The 16,930-nt window shown below is 37.5% G+C and overlaps 1 protein-coding gene across 1 annotated transcript; it reads left to right on the top strand.

The window, feature by feature from the left end:
* Nucleotides 1-10,064: 10,064 nt before the first annotated feature.
* LOC128101026 (prothymosin alpha) lies at nucleotides 10,065-11,008 on the top strand. Its single transcript, XM_052723734.1, has one exon. The coding sequence runs from the start codon at nucleotides 10,196-10,198 to the stop codon at nucleotides 10,526-10,528; it is 333 nt and encodes a 110-aa protein (XP_052579694.1). The 5' UTR covers nucleotides 10,065-10,195; the 3' UTR covers nucleotides 10,529-11,008.
* Nucleotides 11,009-16,930: the final 5,922 nt, after the last annotated feature.

Consider the following 16,930-nt stretch of genomic DNA (forward strand, 5'->3'; position numbering starts at 1 on the left):
TTGTGTCTTCTTTATTGTCTCAATTTCAGATTTCAAATATTGAGCTGTTTCCCTCATTTGTTTAATTGCTTTCTCTTGGCTTTTAAGGTATTTACTGATTGCTTCCCATTTTTTTTGTTTGACTTTTCCTCTAATTCATTAAGGAAAATTTTCAATTCCTCTTTAAAGATCTCTATCATCTTCTTAAGGTCATTTTTAAGGTTGATTTCTTTTGTTTCTTCTGTGTTGGGATGTTCTGGTCTTGCTGATGTAGGTTCTGATGGAGCCATGGTGAGTTTTTTGTTGTTGACTGTATTTTTGCATTGGTGTCTACCCTTCTCTTTCTGCACTTGGTGGAAGCGATGTCTGTGTTTGAGGGAGGCTCTCTTGGTCTGGTCGATACTCTTGGTCCAGTGGGAGACATAACAACAGACAATGAGGAAATCCAGAGAATCCTCAAGTCATAATTCAAAAACCTCTACTCCACAAAATTGGAAAATCTGAAAGAAAAAAAAGCCCAGGACCAGATAGTTTCAGCACAGAATTCTACTAGACTTTCAAAGAAGAGCTAATACTAATACTCTTCAAATTGTTCCACACAATAGAAACAGAAGGAACATTACCAAATTCCTTTTATGAGGCTACAGTCACCCTGATACCCAAACCACACAAAGATACAACAAAGAAAGAGAATTATAGACCAATCTCCCTCATGAACATTGATGCAAAAATACTCAATAAAATACTGGCAAACTGAATCCAGGAACACATCAAAAAATTATCCACATGACCAAGTAGGCTTCATCCCAGGGATGTAAGGATGGTTCAACATATGAAAATCAGTCAATGTGATACACCATATAAACAAACTGAGATTTAAAAAAAACAACAACACATGATCATCTCATTGGATGCTGAAAAAGCCTTTGACAAATTCCAACACCCCTTCATAATAAAGGTTCTAGAGAGATCAGGAATACAGAGAACAGACCTAAACATCATAAAGGCAATTTACAGCAAACAAACAGCCAACATCAAGTTAAATGGAGAGAAACTCAAAGCAATTCCACTAAAATCAGTAACAAGACAAGGCCGTCCACTCTCCCCATACTTATTCAATATAGTACTTGAAGTTCTAGCTAGAGAAATAAGACAACAAAAGGAGATCAAGGAGATACAAATTGGAAAGGAAGAAGTCAAACTTTCACTATTTGCAGACAATATGATAGTATACATTAGTGACCCCAAAAATCCCACCAGGGAACTCCTACAGCTGATAAACTCCTTCAGTAAGGTGGCAGGATACAAGATTAACTCAAAAAAATTAGTAGCCCTCCTATACACAAATGATGAATGGGCTGAGAAAGAAATCAGAGAAACATTACCATTTATAATAGCCACAAATAATATAAAATACCTTGGGGTAACTCTAACTAAGCAAGTGAAAGACCGTATGATAAAAACTTTAAGTCTCTGAAGAAGATAACAGAAAATGGAAACATCTCCCATGCTCATGGATAGTAGAATTAACATAGTAAAAATGGCAATCTTACCAAAAGCAATCTACAGATTCAGTGCAGTCCTCATCAAAATCCCAACACAATTCTTCACAGACTTGGAAAGAACAATACTTAACTTTATATGGAAAAACAAAAAAACTTAGGATAGCTAAAAGAATCCTATATAATAAAACAGTCTCTGGAGGCATCATGATCCCTGACTTCGAACTCTACTATAGAGCTATAGTAATAAAAACAGCTTGATACTAGTATAAAAACCAACATGTGGACCAATGGAATCGAATTGAAGACCCTGACATTAATCCACACACCTATGAACATATGATTTTTAACAAAGAAGTCAAAACTGTATTATGAAAAAGAAAGCATCTTCAACAAATGGTGCTGGCATAACTGGATGTCAACATGCAGAAGATTGCAAATAGATCCATATCTATCGCATGTACAAAGCTCAAGTCCAAGTGGATCAAAGACCTCAACATAAATCCAGTTACTTGATAGAAGAGAAAGTAGGAAGTAGTCTTGAATGCATTGGTACAGGAGACCACTTCCTAAATACAACACCAGTATTAATTAATAAATGGTACATCCTGAAACTGAGAAGCTTTTGTAGAGCAAAGGACATGGTCAATAAGACAAAATGGCAGTCTACAGAATGGGAAAAGATCTTCACCAACCCCACATCTGACAGAGGGCTGTTTTTTAAAATATATAAAGAACTCAAAAAGCTAGACTTCAAAATACTGAACAATCCAATTAAAAAATGGGCTACAGAGCTTAACAGAGAATTCTTAACAGAGGAAGCTCAAATGGCTGGAAGACATTTAAAGAATTGCTCAACAACCCTAGTCATCAGGGAAATGCGAATCGAAACAACTCTGAGATACCATCTTATACCTATCAGAATGGCTAAGATCAAAAACACTGAAGACAGCTTATGTTGGAGAAGATGTGGAGCAAGGGGAACACTCCTACACTGTTGGTGGGAATGCAAACTTGTACAGCCACTCTGGAAATCAGTATGGCAGTTTCTCAGAAAATTGGGAATAAGTCTTCCTCAAGACCCAGCTATACCACCCGTGGGCATATACCCAAGGAATCCTCAATTTTATCACAAGGACACATGCTCAACTATGTTCATATCAGCACTATTCATAATAGCAAGAACCTGGAAACAACCTAGCTGCCCCTCAACTGAAAAATGGTAAAGAAAATATGGCACATATACACAATGGAATATTACTCAGCAGAAAAAAACAATGATATCATGAAATTTGCAGTCAAATTGATGTAACTAGAAAATATCATCTTGAGTGAGGTAAACCAGACTCAGAAGGACAAACATAGTATGTACTCACTCATAAGTGGATACCAGATGTGAGGGAAGGGATGGCCAGACTGCAACCCACAACTCCAGAGAGGCTAGCTAACAGGGAAAGACCCTAGGAGGGACACATGGATGACCCATTGAAGGAGAAGTGGATGAGATCTACATGAGTGGACTGGGTGTGTGTGGGGGGTAGCAAAGGGCGAGGATTGGGGAATGAGAACATAGGGAAATGGAAGGGTTGAGCTGGAATAGAGACAGAGTGGGAGGGCAGAGAGGGAGATACCATGATAGATGAGGACATCATGGGAAAAGGAAGAGGCAGGGTGCTTGGAAGGCTCTCAGGAACCCATAAGGATGACACCACCTTGGACCGTTGGTAGTGGTCCAGAGGGTGCCTGGACTGGTCTACTCTGGTGACCTGTCTAATGAATACCCTAACTATCATCATAGAGCCTTTGTCCAGTGACTGATGGAGGCAGATGTAGAGATCCATGTCCAGGCATCAGGCTGAGCTCTGGGAATCCAGTTGAGAGAGGGAGGGATTCTGCAGGCAGCGAATGTCGAGATCATGACAGGAAGACATGCAAAGATTACCGGCCATACCTTTGGAGGCCCATGAACTGTAGACTAGTGGCTGTGAAGCCCCCACAGGACTGGACTAGGCCCTCTGGATATGGAAGACAGGTGTTTGGCTGGAACTGTTTGGGGAACACCAAGGCAGGTGAATCGGGATCCATCCCTTGTGCATGAGCAAGCTTTTGGGATTTTTTTTTTGTTGTTATTTTGCAATACAATTCAGTTCTACATATCAGCCATGGATTCCCTTGTTCTCCCCCCTCCTGCCCCCTCACCTTCCCCCCAGCCCACCCCCCATTCCCACCTCCTACAGGGCAAAGCCTCCCCCGTGGACTGAGATCAACCTGGTAGACTCAGTCCAGGTAGGTCCAGTGCCCTCCTCCTAGGCCAAGCCAAGCGATCCTGCATAGGCCCCAGGTTTCAAACAGCTGGCATAGAAGACCACTTCCTAAATAGAACACCAGTAGCACAGACACTGAAAGAAATAATCAATCAATGGGAACTCTTGAAACTGAAAAACTTTTGTAGAGCAAAGGATACAGTCAACAAGGCAAAGCGACAGCCTACAGAATGGGAAAAGATCTTCACCAACCCCACATCTGACAGAGGACTGATATCCAGAATATATAAGGAACTCAAGAAATTAGACATCAAAATGCCCAACAGTCCAATTAAGAAATGGGCTATAGAGCTAAACAGAGAATTCTCAACAGAGGAAACTCAAATGGCTGAAAGACATTTAAGGAATTGCTCAACATCCCTAATCATCAGGGAAATGCAAATCAAAACAACTCTGAGATACCACCTTATGCCTGTCAGAATGACTAAGATCAAAAACACTGAAGACACCTTATGCTGGAGAGGATGTGGAGCTAGGGGAACTCTCCTCCACTGCTGGTGGGAATGCAAGCTTGTACAACCACTTTGGAAATCAATCTGGTGCTTTCTTAGAAAACTGGGAATCCATCTCCCCCAAGATCCAGCTATACCACTCTTGGGCATATACCCAGGGAATTCTCAACCACACCACAAGAGCACTTGTTCAGCTATGTTCATATCAGCATTGTTTGTAATAGCCAGAACCTGGAAACAACCTAGATGCCCTTCAACTGAAGAATGGATAAACAAAATGTGGTACATATATACAATGGAATGCTTTTGGAAATTTGTTAACTGTGGTGTGGCTCCTTGCACAGCCTTGGTACAATGGGAAGAGGATTGGACCTCCCTAGGCTCACTGTGCCTGGCTCTGCTGACTCCCCATGGGAGACTTTGATTTGGAGGATGTGGGAATGTGGGGTGGCTTGGGAGGGAGGGCTGGGAGATGGGAGGAGGTAGGAGGTGGGATCTGTGGGTGGTATGCTGAGTGAGTAGAAAATTTCTTAATAAAGAAAAATGAAAAAAAAAGAAAATGAATCTTTATTAATGAAATTTATTCATTTATTTTATATACTGACCTGTTTTCCCTCCCTCCTCTCATTTCACCCTCTTTGCACCCCTCCTCTCTCCCCCAGAACCCACTGCTTCTCTGTTTCTGTTAATAAAGGGGAAGACCTCCAATGGGTTTCAATAAAGCATGACATATCAAGTAAAAGGCATCAAGTTAAGGTTTTGAAAGGATACTATCATTCTAATAAAAATAATAACAGAAAATAAACATAAATCAGTGTTGAACTTGCTGTCTGAGAGACAGAAAACAGTCTCTAAGCAGGGGAGAAAAATCATGGTATTGTGGAGCCATTTAGATTGCTGAATATATTCATGGGGAATAAAAAGCATTAGTTCAAATGAAACCCTCTAAACCATTTGTACCATTACAGAAAATGTATTGTACATTCTGATGTGCTAGCTTTGAAATATACTTACAGAACAATGTTTATAAAATATTAATTTGTGATACCCTTGAAAGCTACTATCATATCTCTCTTTCTTCTATTTTAGAAATGTTTAAGTATTTTTAATCCAGTGATGTGAGAAGTTAGATAAATCACAAGTAGAAAATAATGTAAAACATAATTTTAGTAATGGAACATGACTATAAAAAGAAAATATGGACTGACACTCAAATATTTCAGGAACCTTTGCTTGTGATTATAAGCTGCCATTCACAAATGATTTTACATTTGCTCTAAAATTTCATTACTTTTATATATAATGTTCATTATCAAAAACTTTTATAAAACAAACAAATAATTCAAGGTGCTATTTTAGAAGTTAACAAGTGCTTCTGTATTCTGTATTCATATTAACTTCATCAACTCCCTGGATGATCATGAACTATGTCTCCAAGCCACAGACTAATATGCAACAAAGATGGGCTACTGTTTGCACCAATTCTACTATTTCCCCTCACTTCTAGTTATGTGGACACAATGAGCCAGTCTTTGTGTTCAATGCGGTCTCTAAACATTGCTTACCATTTTTTTAAAAAACAACCCGTAGTGAATTTTTCTACATCTTTCCTTTTTCTTGAGGAAATTGATTATCTTTCCAAAACAACCCCTACATATATAGTCCAAATTCTTCTATTTTCAATCATTTTATGGATTTTTTCATCTAAGAATTGTCCAGTCAAAGAGAAGGATTCTATGAGCAAGGGGCATCAAGATTATGATAGGGAAACCTACAGAGACAACCAAAATGGATTCAATAATTTGAAACTGTTATTCCACAGATCCGCATTTAAAATTGATTTATGTATAGATTTGGTTGTATGTATAAATAATTGAGTTTTTTATTTTGTGAATAGTAAAACTGTTTCAGAATCAAATATTAAATTATGATCACTTGGTTAGTTTTGTAGTATGAAGAGTTATTTCATTGAGTCTCTACTACAATATTCAACAGGACAATATTAAATGAGAAATTTGCTTTTTATATACCAATGTCTGCCAGCACAACATTTTTTATATTCTTCCGATAACACCTTAAAATTCAGTTCTACTGATAAATCCATATATATATTAGTACAAACAACATGATAACTGTTAGAAAAACGTACTATCTATAAGCATTGATGGGAAATATTTAAATGCTGATGATAAAAGATGTATTTTATAATCCCCAATAAAACTTTCACTTAAGCTGAAACACTATTATTATTTAATTCATTTAAAATACTTTTAATTACCTCAAACATGTTTGTCACTTGGACAAAAACTAGAATGCATGAGGTTCATGGCACAGAAACATTTTAAAGATCTATCTAAAGCAAATGAATAACACTCAGAAACAACTTTAGAACAAGTAATAACTACATTTTTACTCGACACTACTGTCTTTCTCATAGCAAAATCATAATTGAAATCAAGCCACTAAGCACACTCTTTATCAAATTCTTGCTGCCTTAAATCCTCTTACCTGTGAGTCCAGGTTCTTTACAGCAAATATTATCTTGTCGACTATCCTGAGACTGTCCGTGTTAGTGTTATGGTTCCCTCTACTGTACATTCTTGCTTGGTTTAGGTTCTAGTCTCTTTTTATTTTTCATATAAATTGCTTTTTATTAACTGTGAACATGCTTTGGAACAAAAGTTTTCATAAGTTCATTTTCTGTTTCAGGAAAATGAGATTTGAAGTTCTGCTGCTTCTGTATTACAAATCTAATAACGAACTATATTTCTGAAATATTATGACAACGAGGTAGTGTTTGCTGGTCCTGTTTCCCTTACTGTCTGAGGAGAATGCATGGCACATTTCTCACATGTCTTCTGCAGAAGAGTGTGGCATGTGAATGGCTTCTGGTCGGAGAAAATGACCATGTGAACTCTACAGTGTGATGTCCTGGTTCTCCCGACAAAGCATGAATTTAAGGTGTTGCAGCCTCCATGCCCTAGTGCCCTGCCGTGCTTTCCTGGAATAGACTCCTTCCCTCCTCCTCCTCTGCTTAACGGCAGTCTCCGATTGCTCTTTTTCATGGGCAGTCAACAGACGCACACCCATTATTGAAGGTACTGAAATCGCAGGAGCTATCCCTCACAGCATCCATCCTTCTCCTACGCTGACGTTCCAGAACTGTAGGTGTTGTTGGTGAGAATCAAGTTGCCAAAGAGAACCAAGCAAGAGGCCGAATCTAATCTAACTGAATTTAGACTTTGATGGGTCAGTGAGATATCAGAGGGTCTCAGTTCTCAAAGATACCCACACAACAGACTGCTGGCAATGGTCGAGAGACAGCCCGAACTGACCTACTCTGGTGATGGGATGGCCAAACACCCTAATTGTTGTGCTAGAAACCTCATCCAACTACTGAGGGATCTGGATGCAGAGATCCATGACTAGGCCCCGGGTGGATCTCTGGGAGTCCAATTAGCGAGAATGAGGAGGGTTTATATGAGCGAGAATTGTTGAGACCAAGGTTGGATAAAGCACAGGGACAAATAGCCAAATGAATGGAAACACATGAACTATGAACCAATGGCTGAGGGGTCCCCACTGGATCAGGCCCTCTGAATGGGTGAGACAGTTGATTGGCTTGATCTGTTTGGGAGGCATCCAGGCAGTGGGACCAGATCTTGTGCTCATTGCATGAGATCAAAGGTTCTAGTCTCTTAAACAATGTGTTTCCTTCTTAGTGTTATGGCTCCCTCTACTGTATATTCTTGCTTGGTTTGGGTTCTATTTCCTTAAACAATGTGTGTCCTTCTTAGTGCTATGGTTCCATCTACTGTATATTCTTGCTTGGTTTGGGTTCTATTCCTTTAAACAATGTGTTTCCTTGTTAGTGTTATGGCTTCCTCTACTGTATGTTCTTGCTTGGTTTGGGTTCTAGTCCCTTAAACAATGTGCTTCCTTGGGGCGCTGTCATTTCTCCTTTGGAATCTTTCATTTCAGTGGTAGTCTGGAAGGGTTTTGAATGAAGATAGTACTTGTATTGTAATCTAAATATTGTATCTTTTACTTGATATGTACTGAACAATTTAAGTCAAAATGTAAAAACTATAAATTTTAAGGAAGTACAATTCTCAGCCCTTAAAAAAAACACAAAAGAATAGAAGCAATTCAGTCTGACTATCTCTATGGTTACTGCAAACTCATGATATATTGGGACAGAGCTGAATTCTTCTGATAGGTTTTGAAATGATTATCTGAAACGTTAGGTTTTTGTAAAGATCAGGAAAACATGAGTACAAAGTTTCAACACTTCAGTAAAATGTGAAGTTTATTTTTTACTAAAGACAGAAAACTGAGTTCAATCAGATTGGAACTTTAATTCTGGAATATTTAATAACACATTTTATATACATTTGAGTGTGCTATACTGAACATACACAGTTTTGGAAAAAATTCTTTAACAATTTTATTATTTTCAGAATATTGCCATGCCAACAATTCTTGCTTCTTCTACTTTACCCATTATAGAAGTTTCTTCATACACTTAAGTAAGAAGTTCTATGAATCACATATAATATATGATAGATAATAGTCTTTCAATACTGAAATACGATTATTATAAAGTAGAAAATAAGATAGATTTTAGAGAAGCATTTCATATCAATAATCTTTACATTTCAATATGAGTAAAATATTCACTAAAAAGAACAACATTGTTATTAAGTGATATTTTTTCTAAACTATATCTGTTTGGTATGTCTGTAGAATATGTCTTTCCTATGACAACTCACTACCCGCTCTTCCACTTCAGTGGGATCAGTGTACATGTCTGATATTTAAATATTAAACCTAATTTCTGGATAGTGGTCCTTAAGGTGTTCTCAATTTCCCTATTTTTTTTCAAATCATATTAAATGTAGACTCAACCAGCTATTGTCTCTGTATGAATGCTGACATCTGTGTAGATACATCTCTATGAATGTGGTGCAAGGGGGCCTATCTATTGTCTACCACACATGTCTGTTGTAAAAATGTCAGTGAGAGGCAAGGAGGTGTAGGAGAAATCTAACCTGAGCTGAGTCACAGATACATATAATTCAACAACACTTAGATCCCTGTATAAGAGGATCTATAACATACCCTTTGTAAACTGATATATAGATGTCATAGATACAAATAGAGATAGGTAGAGAGAGACAGGCAGACCCACACAGAGAGACACATCTGCACACAAGATTGTTAAAAAGTAGATAATCCATATTCTTATCTGCCATAGAAACTCCTCCAATTGTTTCAAATTGTTTAATATCTGTCAATAAAAATATTGTTGGTTGTCAGTTCCTACAATCAAAGATAAGAAAGTAAAATATTTGTTAGAATCATTCAATCTCACAAATTTAAAATTAATTTACAGGTAAGCTTCAATATCTTGAATCCTTATTTCATATATTGTGTATACACAGCTTCTCTACAATTCCAATTACAAGTCTCCTTCCAAAAAGTCTATATCCTATCGAGTGTTGTTCTTTTAAATCTCCCCTTGAGAATTCATTTTTACCCTGTTCCCTTGGGTCCACTTGCTAAACACATTCGGATCCTTTTCTCATTGTAACACGTACATCGATCTTTTAATTTCTTATGAAAACACCCAGAGAAATCTGTTCTATATTAAGGAATGTTAGATAAACCTCATGTATGCCTACTATGTTCACAGAGGCCCATTAAAAGTTTTGAGTTTGCCCACTGGCTGCTCCGAAAAGCCATCTTTGCATTGTTCCCGGGTCCTGCTCCGCGCTCGCTGCAGCCGCCTTCGCCGCCCGCCTCCTCCTCCTCCTCCTCCTCCTCCTCCTCCTCCTCCTCCTCCTCCTCCGCGGCGGACTCCGGCAGCCTCCTCGCCAGAGTCCTCGAACTCGGTTCCTCGCCCCCTCGCTGCAGCGCATCACCGGCGTGCCCCACCATGTCAGACGCGGCCGTGGACACCAGCTCCGAAATCACCACCAAGGACTTGAAGGAGAAGAAGGAAGTTGTGGAGGAGGCAGAGAATGGAAGAGACGCACCTGCCAATGGGAATGCTAATGAGGAGAATGGGGAGCAGGAGGCTGACAATGAGGTAGATGAAGAAGAGGAGGAAGGTGGGGAGGAAGATGAGGAGGAGGAAGAAGGCGACGGTGAGGAAGAGGATGGAGATGAAGATGAGGAAGCTGAGGCCCCTACGGGCAAGCGGGTAGCTGAAGATGATGAGGATGACGATGTTGACACCAAGAAGCAGAAGACCGACGAGGATGACTAGACAGCAAAAGGAAAAGTAAACCTAAGGCCGCCGTGACCTATTCACCCTCCACTTCCCGTCTCAGAATTTAAACGTGGTCACCTGCGAGTAGAGGAGCAGGCCCAGCCCGCCCACAGCGGGCAATGCCACCCACACATGACATGGCGCTCTCCACCACCCCACCAAAACCACATGAATTTGCAACAGGGGAGGAAAAAAGAACCAAAACTTCCAAGGCCCTGCTTTTTTTCTTAAAAATACTTTAAAAGGAAAATTTGTTTGTATTTTTTATTTACATTTTATATTTTTGTACATATTGTTAAGGGTCAGCCATTTTTAATGATAACGGGTGACCAAACCAGCCTTCAGAGCGTTCTCTGTCCTACTTCAGACCTTACTTGTGGTGTGACCATGTTCATTATAATCTCAAAGGAGAAAAAAAAACCTTGTAAAAAAAACAAAAACAACAACAAAAAACAATCTTATTCCGAGCATTCCAGTAACTTTTTTGTGTATGTACCTAGCTGTACTATAAGTAGTTGGTTTGTATGAGATGGTTAAAAAGGCCAAAGATAAAAGGTTTCTTTTTTTTTCCTTCCTTTTTTTTGTCTATGAAGTTGCTGTTTATTTTTTTTTTGGCCTGTTTGATGTATATGTGAAACAATGTCCAACAATAAACCGGAATTTTATTTTGCTGAGTTGTTCTAAAAAAAAAAAAAAAAAAAAAGTTTTGAGTTTAACATTTTATATAAAAACTACTATTTTACCCAGGATATTAAACCAAGTTCATGAAGTGAATAGCATTTTGACTAGTCTTTAAGAATCTATGGAATCCTGGAATCCTTTGTGGTTTTGCTACTTTCATATGAAAACAGAAAATATTTAGTCAGTATAAATAATGTTCAGAAAGAACCAAATGGAAAGCAGGAAAGATAGAAATATTAGCAAAAAAAAATTACAGAAAAAAACAAGCACTAGAACCAGCCACAAGGAACAATACAAGAGAGATTGTTGGAAACGAATACCAATTAGAAAACTCCATAGAGAAATCTATCAAAATACCCTCAAGATTTGTGTGGGGTTGCAAACTTTTAATCCCAGCAGTCAGGAGGAAGAGGCAAGTGGACCTCTGGGTGTTTGTGGCCATTCTGCTATGCCAGGCCAGTTAGGGATACTCTTCTCAAAATAGCTCTCTAAATGGTTGTTAATTACAATAAACATAAGGTCTAAAACAGATATTCATTTCTGGTATACTAATTGTTTTCATGGAATAGTCTTATGTTACATATATTAATATTCTGGTTCTAAGACATGTGTAAGTGAGGTCTCCTCTACATCATCTCATGGTAAAAGTAAGGTAATAGCTAAGTATTGGTATATAGTTGGTCCTCTAAGCAGAATTTGATTTGATACATGGGTTATAATAGTACTAAATATGACTTTCTGAATTGCTCTCATATGACATGCATCTTGATGCTAGTACTAAGGTAAATATAAGAAGAGGGAAGGAGAATATATCGTGCAGTCAGATAGGCTGATAGTCAACTCATGTATCTGTTCCTTTATAATTTGTGATGATGGGCCTTTCAGAGAGGATCACCAAACTTCCCAAATGACTGAAAAATATTATAATGACAATCACTTTAAATAAAACTAAAAACCATTGTTTTATAATCACATGCATTGTCTCATACTCAGCATCAAAGAAAGAGGACCTTTTCATTCATCTCATGTCTATTCACACTGTATTAGTCAAATTAAGTATATTAAGAAACAGTCTATAGAATGAGTATATACATATGTGTGGTATCTCACAACCACAGAAACTTTGTAATACTTTCACTAGGTTTGAAAATTTAAAACAAGGATTATTAAATGGGTCTGGAATTTCAGAAAGTTAATCTGAAAAGACTTTTATTTGTTAAGAATAGTTTAAAAATGCAAGTGACAGTTTCATTGGGATGGTAGAAATGAAAATGTGTATTCTTTGGTGCTTGGGTGGAATATTCTGCAGCTAACTGTTCAGTCTTTTTGATGTGTGGTTCACTTATTTCTAATGCTTCTCTGTTTATGTTTGGTGCAGATGATCTCTCTATTGGATATAGTAGCATACTAAAACCACTCATGGGTCAATGCTATCTGTGTCTTTAAATCTAGCGATACAACTTTTTAAATGAACTTTGGTGCAACAGAGTTTGGTACATGTATATTTAGGAAGGCTGGCAGTTCCATTAAATGGAATGAAATATATATTTTTATTTCTTCTAATTAGTTTTGGATCAAAGTCTCCTTTGTCAGATATTGGGGTAGATAGTGATGCCTGGTTACCTCCTGGTCCTGTTTGATCAGAGTATTTTTTCCATACCTTTACACTATCATTAAAGTAACTATCATTCAAGATAAGATGTATTTCTTTTAGATAACAAATAAATGGATTTTGTTTCTTGATCCATTCAGTCAGCCCACATGATTGATTGGAGAACTGAGGCCATTAATAGTTAAAGTTACTACTGAAATTTGTGTGTGTTACTGGCAAGAATTGTGTTGTTTATTTTCAATGTTGTTGTTTTGTGTCCCCAGTACCTTGCATTTTGGCAATTATGTCTTTGTTTTTCTTTCCAAAAAATACATGCTTTAAAAAGTTGTGGAGGACGTTGGGAATGTTTACACCTTATATATTTCATTCAATGTCTGTAACAAGACTAGTTAATATAGCAAAATAAAGGGAAAGCCAGTTACTACTTAAAATTTATTTCAAAAACCTATTAAATTAAATTCATACATTTTGGCAACATATCTTGCTTTATTTGCTTCTCTATCTATAATTCTATTGGGACTCATGTTGCATTTGAAAAAAAGATGTCATTTATAACCTTTACATCAATTAAATAATTCTAGTTCAGTGGCAGAAGAGTGTGCTTACAACCACAGATTATATCCTCAATTCTCAGCACCAAATATTGTTTTCAGTGATCAGACAATGATTCTTTATACACAGAACCTAAAAGATGTATCTCCTCATGTCAGGTACATAACTTGTAATTGCAAACTCATAACATTTAATGGGGACAAAACAAAAGTATACAGTGGCTCCTAGTGCATAGGACACATCATCTTGGAATTAAGCTGGAATATGAAACCTAAAAGTAAGATTCAGCAAAATGTTGCATGGCCAAGCAAAAGTTGCTTAGAAAGTAAGCCAAAGCATGTCAAGGCATACCTAGACTTATGTGTGGGAATCATCCTTTTCATTTATGTCTGTTCATTTATGCATCTATGTATCTATGTGTTCATTTTGTGTGTGTCTGTATCTGGGTGTACACATACACATGTCATGGAGCATTTGTCTAAGTCAGTTGACAACTGGTTTGACAACTTGTTCTCTCCTTTCACATGGGGGGTTTGAAAATTGAACAGAATCATCAGGCTTCACAACACAGGCCTCTACACACTGAGCCACCTTGTCTGTTTAGGAATAATCATTTCCTAAAAAAGCAGTTTACATTCCAATTTTACATACATTTAAAAAGGTTTAAACTCACATGTATATAAAGTTTGTAAATGATATCACATAGAAATAAGAACACCAGGAAATCTCCAAGTTTATAAAATTTCTAATTTGTTTTCTCTCTTTCTCTCTTGTCCCATGTAGTGAGTGTGTGTATGTGAGTGTGAGTGTGTGTGTGTGTGTGTGTGTGTGTGTGTGTGTGTGTGTGTGTGTACTAACAATGTACGGGGTGGCACTCATCAGTGCATGTACTTCTGTAGGGAAAGCTTACTTCCACTATCTTTCTCTCTCTTTTCTACTTTATTTTTTTTAAACAAGGTTCCACACTGAACCTAGAGCTCACAGTTTATTCAAGACTAGCCTGACTGAGAACCACAGGATCCCCCTGTCTCCACCCATTCTCCATCACTACAGTGACAGGCACTATGCCAAACTTTTAGGTGGGTGCTGGGGATCTGAACTCATGCCCTTGCACTGCACAGTAGCACAGTTTCCCAGTGGATCCCTCAATCTAATCCCTCTACTTTTCTTCTTTATCATGATTCACTCTTGTCTTAACTTAGGAGGTGTCAACTGCAAAGCCTAATAGTTAACCAGGCTGAAAACAAGAACTGTACCAGAACTGTACAACGGAAACCATAGCTAACCGTTCCTAGGCAGTCTTCCAGGCCCCTGGTTGATCATGTAGATTCTGAGGAAGATGCTGTCAGGTTTTCTCTCTGGAGGAGACATATTCTGGGTCCTGGGATGCTATCAAAATTGCCAGCAGAAGAACACTCAGTGAACAGCCTTAAGCTTTGTGCATTCCCTGCAGATCTGCTGTGCTGCATTTCCATGTGAAGCTTTGTCCTGCTCTTCTCTAAATTCTCATTACTCCTGCAAAGATTGTAAAGAGTAAAATCTAAAGCTGCCACTTCCTCTTGAAGGTCTATTAAGTTACTTGCATTTTAACAATACTGCCATGAGACTAAATGAAATTTTTATGGAATGTCATGCTAATGGTGAAGGTGCTGCTGAGTGTACCAGCTGTATGCATTTGTGGGCATGAAATTTTTCCAAAGATAATTCATATGATTCTAGAAGTATTCCACATACGAAACTAGATTTTTAAAGTAGGAGGGATAGGTACAGCTATCAATGATGCACATCATGACCAATAAGACTCCTTCTATCTAGACTAAATATGTTTATAATGTTCTTCATGATGTTTTTGGAATACGTAATAAAATATGTAAAGAGTAACATAAGGTCCTGGATGTTCACTTTCTTGATTATAGGGATTTATTACATGAAAACTTGTTATAACATCATGATGTCATTCTTAAATATATTTCTTGACAAGCTAAAATGAAACTTCTAGGATTATGTGGATTTCGTTATTGTACCACTCTGTCCTTTGGCCAAGGTATGGCTTTTGCCCTCTTAAAAGCTTAGTGGTTGTAATTATATATACCAGAATTGTTGACACACTGGGCCCCTTCTTTTCATATGGAGTTGGGGCCTCATGAGTCCTTTCTTCTCCATGAGAACGTATAGACAATTAATCACTGCACAAAGAGAAAGAATCTCTTTTGTGGTTGCTGTGGCTCCCTGTAAGCTCCCCATGTTACTGTGAGTAAGAGTTCACCCCAGCTCCTGTAAGTTACCCCAGTTCCACTCACTGCCCCACAAAGCTGGGATGAGTAGAATGGTCATCTGTGCGTCATCACTACAGTCCTCATGCCTTCCAAGAGAGAGGTCATACAGTATTGGTAAACCGGTTAGGAGATTTTACAAAATCACCTTTTGACGACATTTGAAAAGATTTGCTTTCCCTTATGTGTGCCTCATGTATTAGCTGAGTATAATTAAACATTTGGCACTGGGGAATAATTCACAACAAACTCCAGGGAGAATGTGGTAGTGGGGCTGTTAATGAAAAAGAACCAAAGAAGCTTAAGACACTGTGACATCATTTCATCATTACCAAGGCAGCACAGGTGGAAATCTCCAATATAGGCTCCAAAATCTTCACACTGGACAATTTTTAACCATTGTTTCTGATCTAGGCTTTCTTCCTCACCGTTTCCCCATATTAGATTTTCCCTATATCACAGAATGTCTTTATGAAGAGTATAGAAATGCGAAAGAACAGTTTGTCTCCTGGCTCCCTCTAGTGGTACAATCAAAGTTCACAGCAAAGAAAATTACCAACTGTCAGAATATGTATGCCTGAGGAAGTAGGGGTGGTGGTACTCATACCCTTGGTTTTAAGCTATACTATTTTAAAGATAGGTCAACATTCAATATTTATGTATATGATAATGTTTACAAAAAGTTTTATGTAAATATAACTGTCTTAACTAGGAAGTTTCAAAAATATACAGGTGAATGTATATCTGATTTGACTAAGTATATGAAATTATCATGTGAAATAAAAAGCAGAAAATATCAAATATCCTAATCTGTAAGAGTGATCATTTAAAATTAAGTTTATGCAATAGTATTATTTCCCAAAATTATATCACATAACTAACATTCACGTTGTCAAAACATTTTTTATAGGAATTTCACAAATAGTTCTTTGTTAAAAATTAATTTTTAGAGACAAATTAATAAACTTATTGGGCTTTCTGCATATATGTATTTTCCTTACTTTTTTAGGTAATATTGAAATGATTTTCTAATGCTTAATTCTTCATGATAGAGGTACTTAGACCATTCCAGTTCCAATGCACTTAATGCTCTGCTAACTTTTGATTTAGAGAATGTAGATTTAAGGCTTCTAATTTTGGTTTCCATCACATTTATTGTTGAAGTTGTGTGACTCTCTCTTAAGAATCTGAATATGGTTTAGTTGTTGTTTGTGCCTGAAACATTAAAAGCAAAACAAAACGATGTCAAAAAAAATTGTCCTCAGCTAATGCAGTTGTTTG

Source organism: Peromyscus californicus, unplaced genomic scaffold, assembly GCF_007827085.1.
Source record: "Peromyscus californicus insignis strain IS unplaced genomic scaffold, ASM782708v3 Scaffold_7__1_contigs__length_154581171, whole genome shotgun sequence".
In the NCBI taxonomy this organism is placed as follows: Eukaryota; Metazoa; Chordata; class Mammalia; order Rodentia; family Cricetidae; genus Peromyscus; species Peromyscus californicus.

Excerpts from the sequence above, each read along its gene's own strand:
- LOC128101026 (XM_052723734.1), top strand. The coding sequence starts at position 10,196 with ATGTCAGACGCGGCCGTGGACACCAGCTCCGAAATCACCACCAAGGAC.